Source organism: Mesocricetus auratus, unplaced genomic scaffold (genome assembly GCF_017639785.1).
Source record: "Mesocricetus auratus isolate SY011 unplaced genomic scaffold, BCM_Maur_2.0 Super-Scaffold_100010, whole genome shotgun sequence".
In the NCBI taxonomy this organism is placed as follows: Eukaryota; Metazoa; Chordata; class Mammalia; order Rodentia; family Cricetidae; genus Mesocricetus; species Mesocricetus auratus.
The window spans coordinates 21,797,465-21,820,497 of record NW_024429194.1 but is presented as its reverse complement, the minus strand read 5'-3'; the positions used below and the strand labels follow the sequence as shown (position 1 = coordinate 21,820,497).

General features: G+C 41.9%; 1 protein-coding gene and 1 long non-coding RNA gene across 2 annotated transcripts in view; one reads left to right on the top strand and one right to left on the bottom strand.

Moving 5' to 3' along the window:
- Positions 1 to 23,033, top strand: part of Trpm8 (transient receptor potential cation channel subfamily M member 8) — a 77,219-nt gene that overhangs the window by 11,267 nt on the left and 42,919 nt on the right. Inside the window, exons 5-12 of the mRNA XM_040753064.1 lie at positions 705 to 877; positions 3,004 to 3,178; positions 4,415 to 4,482; positions 9,804 to 10,001; positions 15,375 to 15,477; positions 16,713 to 16,831; positions 20,794 to 21,084; positions 22,808 to 22,903. Coding sequence (XP_040608998.1) covers positions 705 to 877; positions 3,004 to 3,178; positions 4,415 to 4,482; positions 9,804 to 10,001; positions 15,375 to 15,477; positions 16,713 to 16,831; positions 20,794 to 21,084; positions 22,808 to 22,903 — 1,223 coding nt within the window. The remainder of the gene's footprint in view (positions 1 to 704; positions 878 to 3,003; positions 3,179 to 4,414; positions 4,483 to 9,803; positions 10,002 to 15,374; positions 15,478 to 16,712; positions 16,832 to 20,793; positions 21,085 to 22,807; positions 22,904 to 23,033) is intronic.
- The window catches only part of LOC121142749, a 59,532-nt gene that overhangs the window by 18,136 nt on the left and 18,363 nt on the right, over positions 1 to 23,033 (bottom strand). The window lies entirely within an intron of this gene.

The window sequence follows — 23,033 nt, the reverse complement described above, 5'->3', positions numbered from 1 at the left end:
CCTAAAGATAGGGGTGTCTTCAAGGTGGGGGTCTGCCTTTAGAGTGGGGAGTGCCCACGTAATAAGTCACACTACAGTCATTTCTGTTATACTAAATAATATCCCTGTTGTTGGGTGCTGGGGATTGGACCCATGGCCTGACAAGTGCTAGTTAAACACTGTCTCTGAACTATAGCCCAAACCTGTAGGTCTTTTGTTTCTTATATTCTGCATTAAAACTGCAAAATGCTTGGCATTGGGAAAGATCATCGGATATAAACCTTGAATAAAAATGTGCAAAATTATGTAAAGCAAGGCAGAGCTACTGGGGCTAGGAAGGTCTACTGTGCTCTGACCAGCAGGAGGTCTGGAGAGAGCACACAGCTGGCTATGAATGCCCCACCCAGCTCACTTACCGTTCAGGCCAGGTGCTCACTGTTCATGAAAGCATTTCCCTGGAGACTCTTGGGTGCACCCTCTGCAGAGGTGGAGAATTCAAGTCTAGAACAGGGCCCAGAACATGTGCTTTCTAATGTGTGCCTCTCAGAAACCCTTGGTGACCTGGGATCATCTTCTTGTTTGTCATGGGGTCCTATCCTACAGCCTGGCTCTCAGTTTAGCATCCTGAAGCTCATGGCAGGAAGGTTGCCTTGGAAGTCTGGATCACAAGACAAAACGCTTATTCAGCATCAGTTGAAGTTCTGGTCCTCCTCCTTCATCCGCAGGTGCTTGGATTCTCACAGGAGGCACCCATTACGGTCTCATGAAGTACATAGGTGAAGTGGTGAGAGATAACACCATCAGCAGGAATTCAGAAGAGAACATCGTGGCCATTGGCATAGCGGCGTGGGGCATGGTCTCCAACAGGGACACCCTCATCAGGAATTGCAATGATGAGGTATGTGTAGAACAGGGGGCTCCGAGAGGTTCTGTGGGAGAAAGACCAGGGCAATGGCTATGGCCTGAATGCTGGGGCTCTGTGATGGAGCCAGATCGTGGGAAAGCCTGTCTTATGAGTACAGCCTACGAACCTCCGAAGTTTAAAAACCAAGGGGGGAGGAGGGCATACATGAGGGACTCCAAAGCAGGAGCTAAGAGTGGAGGCATTTTGTCATTAAAATCTGTCCCCAGCAAGCTCATGTTAGATTTGGGCCCATTGGTTTTATAACTACGATCCAAATCCATCTCAAAAGAGTTCATCTGTGTGAATAATCCTGCACTACTGTGCCAGATTTTTGGGAATTCAAATTCACTATTGTTCTCCATCCTTATCCCATTGTGGAGAAGGCTGTGAGACCCACACCACCCAATGTTTCTTCAGAACTGATTTAGAAGGCAGCAGACCTCCCTTAAATCATGTCCAGAATTCACTGTGAACATACTATATCTACTGTCATATGTGTCAAGTGTGAGAAACTACCCAAGACCTACTCAGATGATTCAGAAATCTAAATTTAATACACATCTTCTTCCATCTGTAGCTCACTATATATTTAGATGGTAAATGTTAAAGGCTGTGGTTTAAAGAAAACATTTCACTTTGTTTTCTCTGACACCATTTTTGAGACTAATAAGTGGTACAGGAACCTAAGAGTCAAATCTGTGCTCTTCCCAGAACACTATTAAGAAATGTATTAGGAGTATAAAAACTGTTTATAGGAAAGTTCCAACAATTGCACTAATCATCCCTAGATAATTTAATATTAGGGTAAAGGTGTTCATTAAAATATATCTGTAATAATGACAAATTGACATAAATCTAAATATCCAGCAATTCTTGTGACTAGATATTTATTACTAGATATTACAATCTAGTAATAGTTATTACAAAAGAGGGAAGCCCAGACAGATTATCATACAAAAATGAAGAATAACCATGGAGATAGGAAAATACTACTTCGGAGGATATTTTGACAGCATGGAAATGCTTCTAAGTGTGAAATTATGAAATACACAGATATATGCATAGAAAGTAACTAAATGCACATAAGATCTTGATGACAGCAACCTATGGCTCTTAGTATTAGGTATTATTTACATTTTCATTTATTTGCTATAGTATTCATTTCTGTAGAAAACATAGTTTTTAGAGGCTTAAATTATACTGCTAGTTTTTATTCTTTTTTTATTTCTGATGACAATCTTCAGTGAGAGCATGGTTTTACCACAAAATCTTATGATATTGTGGTTGGCTTCCTGGTTCCTCTAGTATTTTCCTGGGTGACAGTGTTTGATCTGCTACATGAAACAAAAATTTTTTTGGTGTTGTTTTGTTTTTTGTTTGTTTTTGTTTTTCCAGACAAGGTTTATCTGTATTGCTTTGGAACCTGTCTTAGAACTTCCTCTGTAGATCAAGCTGGCCTGAACTCACAGAGATCTGCTTGCCTCTGCCTCCTGAGTGCTGGAATTAAAGGCATGAGCCACCAACGCCTAGCTGAAACATAGTGTTTTTTTTTGTTTGTTTTGTTTTTTACGAGACAGGGTTTCTCTGTATTGTTTTGGAGGCTGTCGGTCCAGCCTGGCCTCGAACTCACAGAGATCCGCCTGCCTCTGCCTCCCGAGTGCTGGGATTAAAGGCGTGCACCACCACCGCCCGGCGAAACATAGTGTTTTTAATAATCTTGTCAGCCACGTCTTCTGATACAGGCTCATAGGGCTCATTGTAGGACTCAGTGCTATGGGTAGAATAGAATGGAGGCTCAGCCAACCTGAAATGAGGCCACTGTTTGAAACACTTATGCTATACTGCATTTAAGTCTGTTTCAGAGAATTTTAATTTTCTTGGCATTCATCATCTATTTTTTTAAATTATTTGATAAGTATTCTAGTTTTGAGTCATGAGAGCATTATATACATATGAAAAAGATGGCATAGTTCTTTCTCATTCTTGGTTTTCAGTCTTTGGTGCTCTTTGTCAGTGCAGTTACAAAAGGATGCACATAACAAACACAAGTTCTCTGACTTCAGTAGGGTCATAATAACGTCACCCTACATCTCAAAGACAAGTGTCCCTGTGCTTTTCAGGGATATTTCTCAGCTCAATACATCATGGACGACTTCAAGAGAGACCCTCTATATATCCTAGACAACAATCACACCCACTTGCTGCTTGTGGACAATGGGTGCCATGGACACCCCACGGTGGAAGCCAAACTGCGGAATCAGCTGGAGAAATACATCTCTGAGAGGACCAGTCAAGGTCAGCTGTTAGGAACTGAGATGCCAGCCCTGCATGGCTGTTGTGGTGACAGCTGGAGGCCAGCCCTGCATGGCTGTTGTGGTGACAGCTGGAGGCCAGCCCTGCATGGCTGTTGTGGTGACAGCTGGAGGCCAGCCCTGCATGGCTGGTGTGGTGACAGCTGGTGCTGCGTGGCTAGCCCTCTTGATTCGGTGTCTTTGTCCTCTTTCTTCAGCATGTCAGGAGGGCCCTCTGCTAGGGTCACTGACATGTCCTTTGGCATGCTGAAGACAATGACAGAGACTTTCTTACATTCTTGTTCATTCATTTAGGAAGCCTGGCTTTCTTCCTATTAGATATTTGGAACAAGTAAAACCCCTAATGGAAAAATATGTACTTAACAAGCAATGCAGTTAGGTAGGTGAATGAAAAAAAAAAAAGGAATAAAAAGAAAGCAAAAGGGTATGTCAGCCACCTTGTAACATGCAGGGACTGAGGGATGCTGGGAGGACCTGGCAGTCAGTGATATATTGATAAATTAAATAGGCAGCTCAGCTATTTAACCTGGGTAGAGATGTTAAGAATCCAACCTACTAGTGTCACAGCTGGAAGGCTATTTAATATTTTAAGTTTGTCTCTTTCTATGAACTACCAAATAGAATCACCTAAAACACTGGTTTTTTTCAGAAACCGAGTGCAAACCTTGTCTGATAAGCTGCACATGTCTTCCTTTTTTGTGGATAGGGTGTTGAGAGGTGTCCTGCTTTGGAGCAAGGTTGTCCTGTGGTTTAGTGATAGACTGCCTCACAGGACATAGTCTCAATTGTTTTTCCTTCAACAAAGACAGTTTAGGAAGTTATTTATAGATGCACTAAACTCCATTGAGAGAATACCTCATTATGCAAATTTGTCACCTACGTAAGAAATCATGGGATTATACAAATGAGGGAGAGAATAAGGGCAAACTTCAACCCAGTCTAATCAAATTCACAAATGTTAATCAAGTATCAACATTAGCATTTTAGAAAGCAGTGACAAATGACAGTACTACCCATGCTACCCCGTGGAGGGTCTGAACGCACAAGGATTCCCTCATCGTGATCTATCAGTTCAAGGTCAAGGTCAAATCCAAGCAGTTATTACCCAGGTCATGGGCTCTCATAGCAGACACTCCTCCCATTTCCTGCTGCATCCCACTTCCTGCCACACCCATTCTTCCAGGTGGAGTCCAAAACAGACTTTGTTCTTGCTTTACAGATTCCAACTATGGTGGTAAGATCCCCATCGTGTGCTTTGCTCAAGGAGGTGGAAGAGAGACTTTGAAAGTAAGTTCTAGCTTGGTTTTCTGAAAGGCTGGGATCTACAGGCTTACCCAATAGATGCAACCCCCCACCTCCAGTCCTTTGGGTTTGCCTAATCTTTTAAAACCAAAGTTCTAGTTAGTGTATAAAATGAGTCTCATTGTGACCCGTTCACACATGGTTATCCTTGTACTTTCCTCATGTTCAGGACACTGACCTCTCTCCCACCTCTTTAGTCTCTGTCCTTCCCCCTCACAGTTCCCTCTCCCTTCAAGGCATGCTCGCATATGCGCGTGTGCGTGTGTGTGTGTGTGTGTGTGTGTGTGTGTGTGTGTGTGTGTGTGAGAGAGAGAGAGAGAGAGGGGTCTAGATTTCGCATATAAGAAGAAACATGTTTATCTTTTCTTATTCAACATTGTCTATTATTATCCACAGTTCCACCCATTTCTTTACAAATGATAAGGCTCCATTCTTTATGTCTAAAACCTCATTGTGTATACATCCAGTACTTTATCCATTCATCTCCTGGGCAGTTAGTCTGGTTATATATCTTAGCTATCATGAACAGTAGTGAAGTGAGCATGACAGTGTTCACTAGTGTCTGCTGATTTAAATTATTTTGGGTGTATACTCATGAGTGGTATGCTAGGTCATATGGTTGCTCAACATTTATTTGTATTTTGAGGTTCCTCTATGTTTATTCCTATAGTGGTATCACTAATTTGAATTCCAACCCCAAGAATACAAGGATTACTCTTCCTTGGTACCCTCACTAGTGTTTTGTTGCTTCATTTCTTGCTACTGGTCAGACAGTGCTGAGATGGACTCTCCAGGCAGTTCTGATCTGTGTTTTCCTGATGGCTAAGAGTGTCAAACATATTTTCTTTTGGTGTTTTTCTTTTTTCTTTTGAGGACCATCTTTTGAATTTAGTTGCTCATTTGGGGTTTTTGTCCTTAGTTTTTTGAGTTTATAGGTTCTAGTAGATATTAATATGTCACGTCAGCTATAAAATAGCAAAGATTTCTCTCCCATTCTGTGAGCTGTCTCTTCACTCTGTTAACTGTTTCCTTTGCTATGGAGGAGGTTTTTTTTTAATTTCATGCAATTGCATTTCTCAATTCTTGCTGTTTCCAGCAGGCATTTACCTACATGTATATCTTGAAATGCTCTGCCTGTGTTCTTCTGCCTCAGTTTAAAGTTCCTGGTCATGTATTAAGGTCTTTGCTACATTTTGTTTTGATTGTGGTACCAGGTGAGAAATAAACATCTCTCAAGCCCCCTTCTTCAACTTTAGAAGATAACTTTTCTGAATGTACTCATTATGGGCAGTTTAGTTTCTTTTCTTTCTTTCTTCTTTCTTCTCTCTCTCTCTCTTTCTTCTTCTTTCTTCTTTCTTCTCTCTCTCTCTCCTCTCCTCTCTCTCTCTCTCTCTCTCTCTCTCTCTCTCTCTCTCTCTCTCTCTCTCTCTCTCTCTCTCTCCTCTCTCTCTCCCTTCCTCCCTCCCTCTCTCTTTTCCAGGACTTGAAGTATGTCCTACCTGACTCGGGGTTCCTGCTAAGTCGTCTGATATCTATAACAGGATTGCCTTTGTGAGTTGGTATCTTTCCCTACAGCTTTAGATATTGCTTCTTTGTGACTTGTCATTTCAGCTGTAATATGTTGTGGCAAGATTTTTTCTGGCAATATGTATTTAAGGTTTAAAACACTTCTTGTGTTTGGATGTTCCATTCTTTCCCTAGTTGGATGTTTTTGCTATAATTTCCCTGGATGGCTTTTCTGTTTTAAGTTTTCATTGTAACTCCTTCTCTCCCACAGATGCACAGATTTAGTTTCTTTATGACATCCCAAATTCTTGAAAGCCATGTTCAAGAGCTTTCTTGACTTTGTCCTCTATTTATCCTGAGTTCTTTCCTGAAGTATGTAGGAAATGTTTTCTTACCATGTGATGCTCCTCAGCTGAGAAAGTTAGGAAGATACATTCAGAATGGCAGAAGTAACTTCTCTAGATCCTGGACTCCATGTGCAGGATCTCATACCTAGAGGATGCTGCCAACATTGGATATCCTGGATGAGTCTGCACATTGACACTGAGCATCTTGGCAAAGACTCCATTTTCCCATCTACATCATGGGTTCTGATGTTACAGTTGTGTCTGCCCAAATTCAGGCCTCTGGCTCTTTAGAGATTGACATCTATGTGATTGCACTGTAGTTAGTGTTTGGATACATTGCCTTCCAGAGGATTTTTGTTGTTGTTTGTTTGGTTTTTGTTATAGGACTAAGATCTTATAAGAAAATAATGTTCAACTTCTCTCATAATTATTTCCATGCCCACCCCCTACCTCTCCTGGTTTTAGTATAAAGCCAGAGTAGAATAGCAGACCTACACACAGTTACTTACTCTGCCTCAGTGACCAGAGCACACTGGAATTTCCAGTCCTTGCTGACAAAAGTTTCCTGGAATTGTAGAGGAACACTCATTGTCTGTTTTTTGTTTGTTTTTTGTGTTTGTGTCTTTTAGTTTATTCATTCAACAGATATTTATGAGATATTATGAAAGCTGTTATTGAGACTTCTGTTGAAAAAAGAAGCCATTCAGGAGTCTTTCAAAGAGAAATTTTTTAAAAGAAACTTCAGGGAACAAGTAAAATTGACCATTTTTTTTCAGTGTGAAATGATCGCCAGACAAATGCTGAAAAGCAGTCATATAGAGAGGAGGTGGAGAGAGGGATGTGAAGTAGCTGTCCCACTTAGAGCATCCTGCAGGCTCTCATCCTCTGCGCTTTGCAAGTTGTGGGTGGGTCTCTGTGTTCATCATCATCTACTGCAAAAAGATGCTTATATAAGGGTTGACCAATACGATGATCTATGGGTACAGCAATAAATCATTAGTGGTCAGTTAATACTATGCCCATTTAGCAGAGTGACAGTCATAGGTCCTCCCCTAGAACCTGAATGTCTCATCACAGATTCCTGACCCCACTGACAGTTCATCATGGGTTTCATCATGTTGAGTAGGTCTTAACTCCAATCAGAAAGTGATTGCTAACTGCCATGACATTCATGCTTCTATTGTACCAGTGGGCATGCCTTGCCTGGCCAGTTGCTATTGTGACTCACAGGGTCCACAGCTGGGTAATTACTTTTCTACTCTGATAGTGTGCACAGTGCTTTCCTGCTCTATGAATGCTACTCAGGAGAGATGAGGCTTCTGGGTCAGCATTAGCTTGATTTCTCTATGCTCTATAACTCAATAGGCTCTTACTGTCAAGTATAATACCCTGACTGGCCAGCAGCTCCCTAAAAGGTAACTCATTCCAGTTCCTGGACTTTTTATTTATTAGCCTGTGTGTCTTGTAGGGGCTTTGTTGTCCATTTATTGGTTGAATAGAGAAACAGGGAATGATCTGGGAGGAGCTGAAGGAAGGGAGTGACCATAATCAAAATGTGTTATGTGAAATTCTCCAAGAACTAATAAATGAGAAAAAATAGAGGAGACAGAGAGTGGTGGCAGATTAAGGAGGTGGAGAGAGGTAGTAGATAAGAGAGATGAGTTGGGAGATGGCTGTATGCCTACTCTTCTCTGAAACTTAAGATTTGGAGAGAAGATTTCTTGTCCTAGAGTAGAGGGAAAGATGTCTCTTTTCCTGCTGTAACTTAATGGAAGGTATCTCCGTAGTATCAACTGTGAAGATCTGCACAACTTGCACCATTCCTCAGAAGAAGGGGCAGGAGAGCAGGAGACTAACATCGAACTGTGTTTCTTGGGCTCCTTAGCCCCACATCTTTGAGGTGCCACCCAGCACTTGTATTTATATTCATCTTGATTGTAGACTCTGAGGCATGTGGGCAGACTGTAAAGAGAAGCTTTTTCCTTGAGAGGAGCCTTCCCGCCAGCCTGGTTCTAGAGCCGCATCAGTCCCAAATAAACACACAGGAGGCTATATTATTTATGAAGCTGTTGGCCTTGCTTGTCTCTTACTGGCTAGCTCTGCTTTAAGTAATTACCCCATAATTGTTAATCTAAGTATGTCTCTTACCGGAGAATAGTTCCGGGCTCCTACCCCATGGAGTTACATCTTGAATCTCTTTGTGTTTCTCCTACCCAGAGTCCTTCTGGACTCCTAGTCCCGTCTATCTAGATTCCCTATTGGCCAGACAGTGCTTTATTGACAAGTGCACAGGACTTCCCCAACAGCAGACTCCCAGCCTGCTCCCTCAGACTCATCATAGCTGCATGGCCCAATAGGCGGTGTTCAGTCTCTAAAAAAGGGGACTTACACTTGTTTCTGTGCCAGTGTGTAGACTAATCCCTTGATCTTGAAGTCAGGTGATGACAAGTCTGAGTTTCCTCTTCCACCTTCTGAAGTTCTTACAAAGAAAATGTTGGTGTGAGAGGTGTTTATCCAGAAAGTAAGTCTATTTCATTCTCTTGCAATAAGTAAAGAGGGGAACAAAGGAGCCAATACATAGAATACAAGGCTAACTTCTTTTAAAGTATTTGCAAAGCTTTGACAGCTTCTTTTAGATAAATTATCAGTACAGTTGTGTTGATCAGATCTTCACAGTTGTCACTTAAATTTTGGCAATGAACAATTTTGTATATAAATGTATTTTCAAAGTACCTCTGTATGGAGGTGTCCTTGTTGAGGAATATTTTTTAACTAGTTAAAGATGTGTCATGTTTGTTTATGCTGCATTTGTTTAACTATGTAAAGATACGTTGCATTTGTGTTAATTAAATGAAATTAACCTGAACTCAGAGAGACAGGGTTAGCAACTGATTGACAGGAAGAAGCAGGGAGGACTGTAGCATAGGTTTTTTCTCTTTTTCTTTTTTCTTTTTTTCTTTATCTTTTTTTAAAAGTTGGGGCGATTGTGGAAGGAGGAGTGAGACTTCCAGGGATGCCAGCTAAAAGAGAAAGTTAGCTGGTCACTACTCAACTCTCTGAGCTCACAGGTTTTCACTCTAGCCTTTGAATCTCAAGTTTTATTAGAATGATAGAAATTTAGTTAACGCTACCTTTACCAGCAGCGAGAGAGCCATTGTCTGGGGGACAGAATTCCACTAGTAGTTTAAAATGCAGCCACTGTGAGGAAAGTAAAATGGCATGTCTTTTTGTGGAATTTGTCATTTTCTCAGGATATCAAGCAAATGGCTCACTTTCCCCATTCATAAAGCCACTCCAGTTGTTTGATTGCGATTTGAAATCAAAGCCGCAGATGGAAAAGCAGTAAGAATGTCAAAGCATCTGTGCATGCCCTTGATTTAGAACCTCGGTCCTGAGCTGGATTGTGTCCACTGCAGCCCCTTCCACGTGCCCAACTCTTTATCCCTCTCACAGGCTATCAATACCTCCGTCAAAAGTAAGATCCCCTGCGTGGTGGTGGAAGGCTCCGGGCAGATTGCCGATGTGATTGCCAGCCTGGTAGAGGTAGAGGATGTTCTGACCTCTTCCATGGTCAAAGAGAAGCTGGTGCGATTCTTACCACGCACTGTGTCCCGACTGCCGGAAGAGGAGACTGAGAGTTGGATCAAATGGGTGAGTTTGGGGAGATGCTGGAGGTTGGCTATGGGGAAGGCAGGTTCCTGGGATGGGCAAAAGTCTCACGTTCTCTATTCCACCAGCAATGGCGAGTGTTTGTTTTTTTCTCCTGACGTTGAGGCTGTTCTCTAGTTCATACCAGGTGTCTTGCTGGAAATTGAAATTCAGGTAAGTTACATGACTCCAGTTATCTGTTCTTTAGAGATTTGGCATGGGGTTTAAGTTCAAGTCATTTGCAAGGCTCGTCTTTCTCTTGTGCCAGTGCACGAGCTTCCATGCTTGGCACACATCGAGAGGAAGGAAGTTCCTGGTAGTAATATTTGACAAATGCAGATGATATCCAGAGTCTGCATCTACTCAAGTCATCACGGTGGGAGAACGGCCATGCTACACTCTGACTATGCTGGCTTTGGAATCTTTCATCTTGCCTAGCAGTCTTGTGAGAAAAGTTGACATACAGGAGCACTTAAGCTTATGGTTGCTAGCCTTATGGAAACCTTTGGACATATTAATGTTGTGCTGTGATTGCTGTTCATTTGTGATGACTCGTTGTCTAGGCTACTCAGCACATGAGAAAGCTTCCATTCATGTCAGCATCTCATCCCCACCAGCTCATTCAGAAATGGATATATGTGTTTGGATATTATTAGGAGCCATGCTACCTCTTAATATTTATTTATTATTTTTACCTGAGGAAATAACAGGGTTATAGCACAAGGGTTATTTTCATCATGGAGTCAATGGAAAGTTGGGTTTAATATAAAGGATAATAACAATAAGATTTTTAAAAACTAGATTATCACAGCATGGGTGTTGGGTTCACATGGGTCCCTGGAAATAAGACTTATAGGGACTTTAAGAATGACTTTAGCCTTTCTTGGCTACAGAGTGGAGCCAGCCTCTAAGGACTGAATTGATTTTCCTTCTCCCAGGGTTTCTTTTATGCTTCTCCAATTTACACCTTAGCAAGTTGATTTCCATATTATCAAAACAACCTGAACTTCAATGCCAAGTGCAAATTCTTGATCCAGGGGTTTTCTGGAGTTTCCCCTTAACCAAGTTTGGCATAGGCTTTGTATCCTTGGGAAACTCTCAGGCAAGATTCATATGTAGGGCAACAAGGGAATCAAAAGGTATCTGATAAACAAAGGATGGGTTAGGGCTAGATGCTAGCACTCTGGAGCCAGACCAGGTGTAGTCCTGCAGGAATAATGCAACACTAGATTGCAGTTCTAGCAGCATTTAGTATTTGTAGAGGCCCTCAAGATATCAAGTGCAGCAAACTCAAGTCCTCAACACATAAAAGATCACTTTCTTTTTGCTTATAATATTACTTAATGTAAGCCTGGGCAGGCCAAATACTGACTGAGAGATGACACATGTTAGCCCAGCCTTCTGTGCTGCTGGACATTCTTTACTAATTCCCACAGAGTGGGGCCTTAATGGCCTCCTTTAATTTTACCTGAGAGGGTGGCTAGCTCATAAGCCTGATGGAATGGTGAAATCCAAAGTTGTCAGTAAACAAGTAGGTTGGCACTCTAGATTAAGCCCCATTGTCTAAAATCTGGAGCCTAGAAATATGGTTGAAATTTCTCCTCCACAGCTGAGAGACAGCATCTATGCTGGGTCAGGCCTTGACTAGTGATGGCTTGTGTGATCTCCCTACTAAGATACTGCAATTTTTAGATTTTTTTACACTAAATTTTTGCAGGGATTTTTTTTCATCATGTCCAAGTCTAAAACAAGAATCAGGCAAATGGAGGTGAAGAAATTTATGGAAGGTGAATGCAAAGTCAAACAAAGAGGCTGGGAGGAATCCAGCCATTGGCATCATTCTTTGTGCTGAGTCCCAGAGTGCACTGGTTAAGCTCACACATGACAGTCAGAATGTGACAAATGCTGGCCTCACATTCCTCAAGCAACAGATACCAGTAAAGTAACCATCAAAAGTCCTCCTAGGGAAGGTCAACCTCACTGTCTACCAGGAGATAGTGAAGTGGTGGTGAGTGGCCAGGTGACTCACCCCTTGATATTATTTCCACATGGAAATCCATAGGTAAGGGTGCTCACTCTCTGAAGTGAAAATATTGCATACCTGGAGCTTTCTAGTTAATTCTAACAGGTGACCATACTAATCTTTGTCACAGGTGTTGCATACTTATCGCCTCTCTCCAGTTCCTGAGGTGGGCAGAAATAATTCAGTGGTCAGTGCAAGAATACCCAGAAAGGAAGGAATAGAGAACTGTTAGTTTGTCTATCTAACACAGACCTGGGTCCATTCCAGTGGATTTCCTTCTTAACCCTTCTACAAGTTGACACTTGGAGTCTGGTTCATGTCACACCCAAAAACCAGAATGGCCCTAATGGTCCTTCTATTCTTTATGAGGGGTTTTGATTTCTACTTCAAGACAGCTATCAGAGGCAATTCATCTTAAGCTAAATGTCAGGCTAATTTTGCTGCCTTTGATTATATTAACATTTCTGTGATTCATATCCAATTCATATTCACATCTAATTAAATATATTTATTTCTAATCATGTCAACCAGAAGACATACATAAAAATAGAAATTACTCTGGCATTTTAGCTATGCATTCATATGGAGTTGTGAAATTGGTACAGATTTCCCAAAAGACCAAACTGAAGGGTAGCATTACTAATTAATTTATTAATTAATAAATATGCAGGTTTTCAGTGTAGTCTTGAGTGACCTCGATGGTCATGTGAATGGCTGACCACCAAAGCTAGACCCATTTTTTTTTCCATCCTAGAAATCCCTCTCCCTGGGAGATCACCATCTCCCCCAACAGCTCCCTCACAGTGATTCCACACAGCTACCCTGATCCCATCAAGATCTTGGCTTTCCAAAGTATATGAATATTAACCACGCTGTATACCATTCATTCAAACATCTAAAGCTATTTCATCTTCTGTTCATTAGGTTGGTTCTTATTGTGTATATGTCATGTGCTACATTTGTTTTGGTCACACCAAGAATTGTGTGTATGGGAGAAGGAGGAGGAGAACATGAGGGATCAGGAAGGTCAAATTGGGGGAAGAACAGAGAAAGATAGCAAGGAAAGAGATACCTTAATAGAAGGAGCCATTACAGGCTTTACAAGAAATCTGGCACTAGGGAAATCTCCAGGTATCCACAAGGATGACCCCAACTAAGAATATAAGCAGTAGTGGAGAGGCTACCTTAAATGCTCTTCCACTATAATGAGATTGATGACTACCTTTAAATGCCATCATAGAGCCTTCATCTAGTAGCTGATGGAAGCAGAAACAGAGATACACAGCTAAGCACTGAGCCGAACTCCTGGAATCCAGTTATAGAGAGGGAGGAGTGATGAGCAAAGGGGTCAAGACCATGCTGGGGAAACCCACCAAAACAACTAGTCTGAGAAACTGGGAGCTCACAGACCCGAGCTTGACAACTGGGAAACCAGCATAAGACCAAACCATGCCTCCTAAATTGTGGGGCTTGGACAGTCTATGGGGCCTCTGGCAGTGGAGCCAGTATTTATCCATAGTGCACGAATGGGCTTTGGGAGCTCATTCCCTATGAAGGGATACTCTCTCAGCCTAGATACATGGTTGAGGGCCTAGGTCCTACCCCAAATAATGTGACATATATTGATGATCCCCATGGGAGACCTTACCCTCCCTGAGGATTGGATGGGGGTGGGATGGAGGGAATGGGAGGATGGGAGGGAGAACTAGGATTGCTATATAAAATAAGATTGTTTTTAATTTAAATAAAAATTAATTTAAAAAAGAATTGTATGTATTTCAGAAATAGTCACATAGGGAACATTAGTTTAAAAAAACCTTTGTGTGAAGTTATTTTAAAAATTACTGTATTATTTCAAACGGAAGCAGGTGTGCATAGTTACTGTTCTCTTTGCTGTGAACAAATACCTATCAAGGAATAACTTAAAAAGAAGGAAGGGTTTATTTTAGCTTGTGGTTCTAGGAGCTACAGTCCATCACTGCAGGGAAAGCATGGTGACAAGAGCATAAGACAGCTGGTCACGTTGTCTCCTGTAGTCAAAAGGAGAAAGGGAGAGAGAGAGAGAGAGAGAGAGAGAGAGAGAGAGAGAGAGAGAGAGAGAGAGAGAGAGGCAGCCAGGCTTAGGCCAGGAGGAGATAAGGTGTGTGGGAGGGAATAAATTAGTCCTTGGAACCCTGTCGAGGTCTATTGTTGTGCTCTGTATCCATGTTTGTTTTCTTTTCTTCCCTTTACATTACAGAACCAAAGATGTCTTATCCCCATGGTTGGCCCACTTCACATGTGTTCCATAACCCTGGGTCCTACATTTGCCTCCTTACCAATCATTTCTCTCTGAACTCCTTTCCTGCCTGTATGGTGAAGAGTCTTTTTTGCTATGCTCATCTGTTCCTCTCCCTCAAAATCCTTATAGTCTGTGTTTTGTTGAATCTCTAGATTATCTCCTCCATTACCACTGGAAACATATCTTCAGAACCCAAATCTTCATTATCATCATCCCCAAGGAGCAGAGGCCTTAAAAGTTCACCTCCTAATTGCCAGGCCCAAGAACTTTCTCAGTCCACATCTTTCTACCTTGCTATAGCAAGGCCCTGAGACCCCTGGCCCTTGCCTAGTAGAGACCTGGAAGTTTGAGGTCTAAAGATTGCTAGGGAAGTCACCATCATCTAAAACTGAAGCTAACCAAAGTGGGCCTGGTCCTCCTGTAAAGGAGAAGTTCTTTCAAGTAGAAGTTTATCCTTGCTAGTACCTGGAGCCTAGAAATTAGATGCCTTTTCAAAGAATCTGTTTCAAATGTAAACACTACAGGAAACCCACAAAGGATAATATATTTGTCTCTCAGAAAGGACAATATAAGTTATTGATATCTCTAGCACCAAGTCCTCCAGCTTCTTGCTCATCATTAAACTATTCCTTCCTCCTGTTTCAGACTTTATGACCAACCACACTTAGAAGGTTTTCAGTCTTTTGTTGCCTGCTATTCATCAGTTACTTACCAGACAATTGATATCTTTAATGTGTCAGGATTTGCTCCCCCTCTCAACACACACACACACACACACACACACACACACACACACACACACAGAGAGAGAGAGAGAGAGAGAGAGAGAGAGAGAGAGAGAGAGAGAGAGATTTCAGAGTAGTATAAGGGGAGGCTTTTTGGGAAGAGGAACAGGTTTAGGGGGATAGGGAGGGAATAAGAGAGGGTGAATAGGGGGTTAGGATTAAAGTACATTGTATATACATGTATGTATGTATGAAATTGTAAAAGAACAGTTACATTAAAAAAGAAGTTCATATTCACCATGCTCAAGATCAGTTGGTTGACAATATTCTTTCTGACATTTTACCAGCTCAAAGAAATTCTTGAATGTTCCCACCTACTCACAGTTATTAAGATGGAAGAAGCTGGAGATGAGATTGTGAGCAATGCCATTTCCTATGCACTGTATAAAGGTGAGTGGAATCAGTTCGCTGAGAGTACATCCTTGTAGGATAAAATGACTTCTGTATATGGTGAATTCCCTTAGATGGGTGCATTTCACAGAATAAGAAGTTTTATGTCTTTAAAAGACTGATCAAGTATAACCAAAGTAATCTGTAAACAGTTGTTTCTAGAAGTGATTTAAAGAACTTTTGGAGTGGCAGACCTCTTTTAAAATGTTGTAAAGACTTTATTATTCCAGGAGTGTGTGCACACATACCTTACATGCACATGTCACACACACACACACACACACACACACACACACACACACACTTAGTATTCAACTTCAGAGTTCACATGTCTTCTGAAGCTTATGACTGATCTCTAGGAAGAATAATTCTCTTTAGACTTTTGAGTGGGGCATGATGGTGCATGTCTTTAATCCCACCATCTGGAAGGCAGAGGCATGTGGACCTCTGCCAGTTTGAGACCAGCCTCATCTACATAGGACCATAGGTCTGGATTCCAGGAAAGCCAGAGCTACATAGTGAGACTCTGTCTCAAGAAAGAATTCCACCAAGGGGAAATTACCTATAGTCACTAGCAAAGCCTTGCTTTCTGTATTGAAATACCTAACCAATAAATGCAAATTATACAGAGAAGATAGATAGATAGATAGATAGATAGATAGATAGATAGATAGATAGGGAGAAAAAGAGTGGGGAGAGAAAGAGAAACATATTAGGTTGGAAGTTGGGCCTCTAAGACCTGTTTCCCCTTGACCCACTTCCTCAAACTAAGTCCTGATTCCTAAAGATTCCCCAGCCTCTCAGAACAGTGCCAGTAGCTAGAAACAAAGTATTTAAGCACAAGAGCCTATGGGGGAACATTTTATACTCAAATAGTAACAAAAACACATTCTTGCAATATGGCTAATTATTTATAGATTTATATATAGGATAAGTCAGACACAACTTTGGAATAGAATACTTATGGAGCCTCAATCTATAAAGAAATATCAATATATTCTAGTTATACTATATTCACATGTAACAGAAGGATATTATAATCTTGGTTTATTACTATAGACTTCAGGATATATGCAATGCAAATAAAAATGAGTGACAATGGAGGGAGATGACAGTTTCCTCTGATTCCAAGAGACTTTCTTTGACCAGTGGCTCCGATATTTGGAGGATATTAATATCCTGACTTTCTTATGTATGATTTGTTGTTCTGTGGTTTTCTTCCTGCCCACTTCCAGCCTTCAGCACTAATGAACAAGACAAGGACAATTGGAATGGGCAACTGAAGCTTCTGCTGGAGTGGAACCAATTGGACCTTGCCAGTGATGAGATCTTCACCAATGACCGCCGATGGGAGGTAGCAGAAACCTCTGGGGTTATTCCTGGGTTAACATGGACATTGATCTCAACAGTAGATGGTCTGTATCCAACAAGGTCATCAGTCTAGAATATTGTTAATGTTTGTTTTGTTCTATCTTATCAGTGGTGTCCAGCCTCCCTTTCCTTGATTGTAGGATAATAATGCTTAGTAGGTTTCTTGCAAACAGATAATATAGCCAAAGACTCTCATGTAAGCTATCCTAAATGTATAATCCTGTTGTCAGGAGATAAGAGAAGATAATCTGGTGCAGATCTACAAGTCTGCTCTCAGGAGTGGATGGGTGGAGGTATGAGGACTAGAGATGTGGGATTATTGACCTGGCCTAACTAAAAAAATCAAGACAACAGCATTCTTTTGCCACCTCCCCACCCAGCCAAATTCTGAGAGGAGATTTGTCAGTGGTTGGAGGTATGAGGGGAAGATGGAATAACTTTGCTGAAGACACCCACCAGTGCCTTAGAGTGAGGTATCAGGGACTTCCCTGGGCCAAATGAATGTCTCCAATATGAAAGTAGCATAGAAAAATTATAATTATAATCTATACTTTTCCAGCAGATCACTCTTCTATATTTTCAGTTAGATACATGTTTTAAGGCCCCGTTTATGGGAGATCACTTACAAGCATCCAAAGTTCAATCAGCCTTGGAGGCTCCGTTCAGAAGGAGCAATAAGCTGTAAACAGAGATTTACAAGGGTGCATCTTTGTGTTCAGTTAGTCTCAATTAATTGAAGTCATTATGGGCAGTGAGGTTATATTTGGTTTTACATGTAAATGTATGGATTTGAAGGCTTACATAACTCAACTTCCATCTTCAGCAGCCAGCATACCACTGTATCATCAAAGACCAAAGTTTGATTTACATTAGCATATGATCAATTTTAATGAGAGTAGTGAAAACAGTAATGGCTCATGAATTTTTGAGTTATTCATCCCTTTAGCAAACATTGTCTAGTGTTTGGTCTTTGCACCATAATGAACTCTATTACACACCACAAGGCTTTAGTTAATGGAGGGCAAGTAGAACCTTAAGTGCATTAATTAATTGATTCATAAATGAATCCATCTGTGTACATTGTTCTATTTAAATAAGGTCAGGTGGTAAATAAACAAACTCAGACAAGTATTAGTGTTATACATTTAATTTTATTAACTTAGCTGAAGGTGGTTAGCATGAAGGACATAGTGGCTAAGACTTTGAGTTCTGGAGTAGCTGTGTGTCCTTGGGCAAGGTTCTCAACTATGCACTAGGTCAGTTCTCTCTTATGGTGCTATGCTGGAGTCAATTCATACTGACTTGCAAAAACTAGCTGAAAACTTTTCAGAGATTTGGGGGGGTTGGTTGTAGAATATAGTCATTATTAGAAATCAGGTTATGTAACTTTATAATTTGAATAAATCTTATGAAAACTAAGCTAAGAAATAATCAAAACGAACGACTTTGTGGACTGTGGAGATAGCTCAGTTGGTTGGAACATTCATTCTGCAAGCATAAAGCTCTGAGTTCGAGTCACCAGCAGTCTGGGCATGACTGTGTGTGTGTGTGTGTGTGTGTGTGTGTGTGTGTGTGTGTGTGTGTGTGTGTAATGCCGGCATTGAGGGTTGGAGACTGGTAGATTCTAAGAGCTCTCTGGCCAGACAAGCTAGCTGAAGAGACAAGCTTCATGTTCAGTAAGAGGTCCAGCCTCTGGACAATAAGGAGGCAAGTGATAGAGGAAGAGGTGTGATGTCTTGCTCTGATCTTTGCATGAGCACAAACAGGGGCACACACCTGTACATGCACACACCTGTACCACACACATGCAATGCTCCCTCACCATGACTCTCTAGTTATTTTGCTGCACGTAGGAACTGTATTCCAGGTTACTTCTGTTGCTACCGCCTACTGTTACATAGTGGTGTGATCTTCCATATCTATCCCCAGTTCTACATTCAGTAATGTCACAGCAGTAGCTGAAAATACACTATGGCAGGAGTATGTGCATCATTGGGAGCAGCAGATTTTACCTCACTGTCTGTGTTTCTCTCAGACAGCTATTGTTAAATATTTTTCAGGCTCACCCAAAACCGAAGGGAATTGCTGTGGTACCTTCCCCGTTGTGTTGTTACATTGATTAAATTAAATGGTGTTTCTAAAGGACTTAGAACACTGGTTCTTTTGAAACCCTATACTAGCATCCACTTAAAAGTAAATTTTAAAATGACGTCACACAGCCCTTCACAGCACACACAGTACTTTCCTGACCACTCACATCAACTCACAGCAGAGACGATCTCTTTTTGTTGACAAATGAGTCAGAGCACCATGATATTATAGGATGGGGTTCCTGGCAGTGTCTGGGGGACTGCTCTGAACTCGGACCTCTGAAAGAGCATGACCTGCATTGTCTCATTTTCTCTTTACCAAGCAGAACAAAACAAATTGAGGCTGAGACAAACATCTTGTTCTGACTCACAGAACTAGAGAGTGGTGGGACTAAGGTTTGGAAACAGATATGTGTCTGTCTGCAAAGTCTTTCCTTTTCCATATGCAAGTGATTCTCAGTGTGGTCCTAGGACTAGTGATGGTATAACCCAGAAACTCATTAGTGGTGTGGACTTCTGGATTATTTCTAACTCATGCTTGCTGAATTAGAAACAGTGTTGACTGCCAGCAGTCTGCTGTAGTGAGTCCCCATGTTTGAGAACCACTGCCCCATGTTGTCCAGAGTGGGACACAAACTCAGAATGAAATGCAAGATAGGGCGTGATGGACCACCTGCTTTGAGGATAGTGGAGGAGATGGCATGCTCCCAAGTGAGCTCTTCCCTGCTACTCCCAGAGATCTAAAGAGTTGGGGACTCAAGGAACCCTTAATGATTTCCCCTAGGCAAAATATGAGTCCATGAAAACAACATCAGGCAGACATAAAAACCACCAATGCTGCCATTAAAATAAGGGCCAGACAAGGAACTGAGGAAATGAAGTAGGCTGCCATCAGGGCGGAATCATGGGGTTAACGGTCACCAGGGGACTTGGGTTCCTGGGAATAGATGCCATAGGATTCTGCTGGGGGTTTCCATGTTGTTAGACTTTGTACCTTCAACTTTTAATACGATCTTGATGGCCCTTTGTATCTGTGAGTGTTGGCAATGAAACTGACTTATAATAAATACCATATAATAATAGCATGTAGTAATGTGTAGTCACCTAAGAGCTGACGCGACTGAAGTGAGCATTGATCTTTCCCTAAACTCTTAGGAAAGCTAGACATCATGGCTCCTGCTTGTCATTCCAGAATTTGGGAGGCTGATGCAGGATTGCTATGAATCCAAAGCTAACATGTAGTAAGTTTTAGGTCATCCTAGGATGCCAAGTTAAGACACTGTCTAAAAATAAATAAGAAAAAATGGATTTTTGGAAAAACTCTGTAGGATAATTTTTACCAGGCTCAGAAAGAGTTGACACAGGGACCAGTGACTCACTGCTGTATCACATCCCAGACTGCTACTAGACAGTATGTGGCTTGTTGGGTTCCATTTTGACAATTGCATTTGAGAACTTTGTCACTGTAGGGAAGGTCAGGTTCTCCTGGGGGGGGGGCAGCAGATACCACAGTGTGGACAGGCATCATTGGCGGTTGGTTCACAGTCTGTCTACTGTAGACTCCTGCTGTTGGCTTCTGCTTCCTGATGACTTTTTATGCTAAGTGACAGCATCAGCTTCTGGCCCATGCCATGCTTAAGTGGGCATGCTGTCTCCACACAAGCAAGAACTGAGGTCACATTCAAAGGCTCTACCTTGCTGTTCTCCCACCTAGATGCTGAAAAGATGAATTTTATTGTCAAAGCAGGATGCAGAGAGAAGCTGGAGACACTAGAACTCTGTGCCCGAAATATAGAAACTCCTTGTGTCTTCTTTATTGGTCTTATGGTATGCGTTCTCTCCTCTTTCCCTTTAGTCTGCTGACCTTCAGGAAGTCATGTTCACGGCTCTCATAAAGGACAGGCCCAAATTTGTCCGCCTCTTTCTGGAGAACGGCCTGAACCTGCAGAAGTTTCTCACCAATGACGTCCTCACAGAGCTCTTCTCCACCCACTTTAGCACCCTAGTGTACCGGAACCTGCAGATCGCCAAGAACTCCTACAACGATGCACTCCTCACTTTTGTCTGGAAGCTGGTGGCAAACTTCCGTAGAGGCTTCTGGAAGGAAGACAGAAGCAGCAGGGAGGACTTGGATGTGGAACTCCATGTACGTACGTAATGGTGGAGCTGTCTGTTAGCATTCAGTTCTCTGCTTCCATATTTCTATTCCCAGAATTTGGTTCTCTGCCTCCATCTTTCCTGTTCTCTTCCTGGTTGCCATAAAGCAATTAGAAGGGTGACATGCACTTTCCATATCATCTTTCCTAAAGAATAAAGTCACTGGTAAGTTTTCTCATGTCTCGCGCTAGCCCCTGTTTTTGTTTAGTTGCCTCATTGCTAGATCACAAGACATGTGTGACATACTTTCTGAGGCTGTTTGATGAGGAGCAGGGACAAATAGACGGCTTCCTGCTCCTGTTTCAGCCTGTTTACAAAAATAGGTCGCTGCTGCCCAGGTGAAAGAATGAAGGGCTGCCAGAGTTCTGTGAACAAATGGAGTAGTGGGTATTTCCACTAGAGCAGAAGTGAATGTCCTGGGATCCCTTTTTGAGTATGCGCAGGTCCAGTTCCACTCACCAGCATCATCAATTATTACCAGCATTTGCTCTGATCAACGTCCAGCGCTAGTGAATGCCCCAATTACCCCTCATCTGAAGGAGATGATTCAGGGCCATAGGAAGTGAGCTCTGGCAACACAACCATGGCTGCCTGCTTGGTCTCTTTCTTTTCTGACTGTATTTCCTCACTCTCTAAATAAGACACTTGGCTCAAATTCTTATCTCAGGATTGCTTCTGGGGAGACCCAAACTAGAGCATCATTGTTTGTAACTCTGGTGTGTGTGTGTGTGTGTGTGTGTGTATATATATATATATATATATATATATATATATATATATATATAAGTTTTTTACAAGACAGGGTTTCTTTGTATTGTTTTGGAGGCTGTCGGTCCAGCTCGGCCTCGAACTAACAGAGATCCGCCTGCCTCTGCCTCCTGAGTGTTGGGATTAAAGGTGTGTGCCACCACCGCCCGGCTTGTAACTCTGATATTTTTAAGTGTGTGTGTGTGTGAAGATGAGCTCAGTGTATGGTTGAATTAAAGTGTAGATCTTCTGTTTGACATTATTTATGTTAGATTTTTGAAACATGGCACATAACTGGGCCTCATATGTACAGTTTAGAGTTTAGTCAGTCACCAGGGGACCTGAAGGGGGACACACACAGTCATTTTCCATCTGAAAATATTCCTGGGAAGATACAGAATCTTAAATATGAGCTACACCTCCAATCTTTGAATAACCATCCAAAGGAATAAGCACATTTTTCATGGTGACAAGTGGATGTAAGCCCCGGGAAAGTTAGATTTAGTCTGACCACTTTTCTCCCCCTCTAGATGAGAAACTGATTCTATAGAATGGAGAAGAATTGCTTTCTCCATGGCACATCACAAGTCATTTAGTCTTTAAATTGCTCTCCGTACTTTCCCCCCTTTATACCTTCTCCTACACTTGTACTTTGTCTTCTGTGCTAGATGAAAGATTTTGTGTCAAATCACACCACCTGCTGAGCTGCAGTGAACAATGCTGCAAAAACAGACTCAGCCCCACGCCCACGGGTCTCCAAACAGAGGGCCTGTTTCTCATGCTTTCTGACTGTTCCGTTTCATTGTTAGAATAGTGTAAGTGGGTTACATTTGCGTGTGGTGACCCCACGGGTCTCCAAACAGAGGGCCTGTTTCTCATGCTTTCTGACTGTTCCGTTTCATTGTTAGAATAGTGCAAGCGGGTTACATTTGCATGTGGTGACCCTATGTTCTGACCCCTCTCAGGATGCATCTCTCACCACCCGGCACCCTCTGCAAGCTCTCTTCATCTGGGCCATCCTTCAGAACAAGAAGGAACTCTCCAAGGTCATTTGGGAGCAGGTAAATGTCCAGGCCCACGCTGAATTAATGCCAAAGACATGCTGTGTTATAGGAGTCTGATCTAACCTACACTCATATGCCTAGTTTAGAATTTGGGGCATCTGGTACACAGGATCATGGCTGTGCCTGT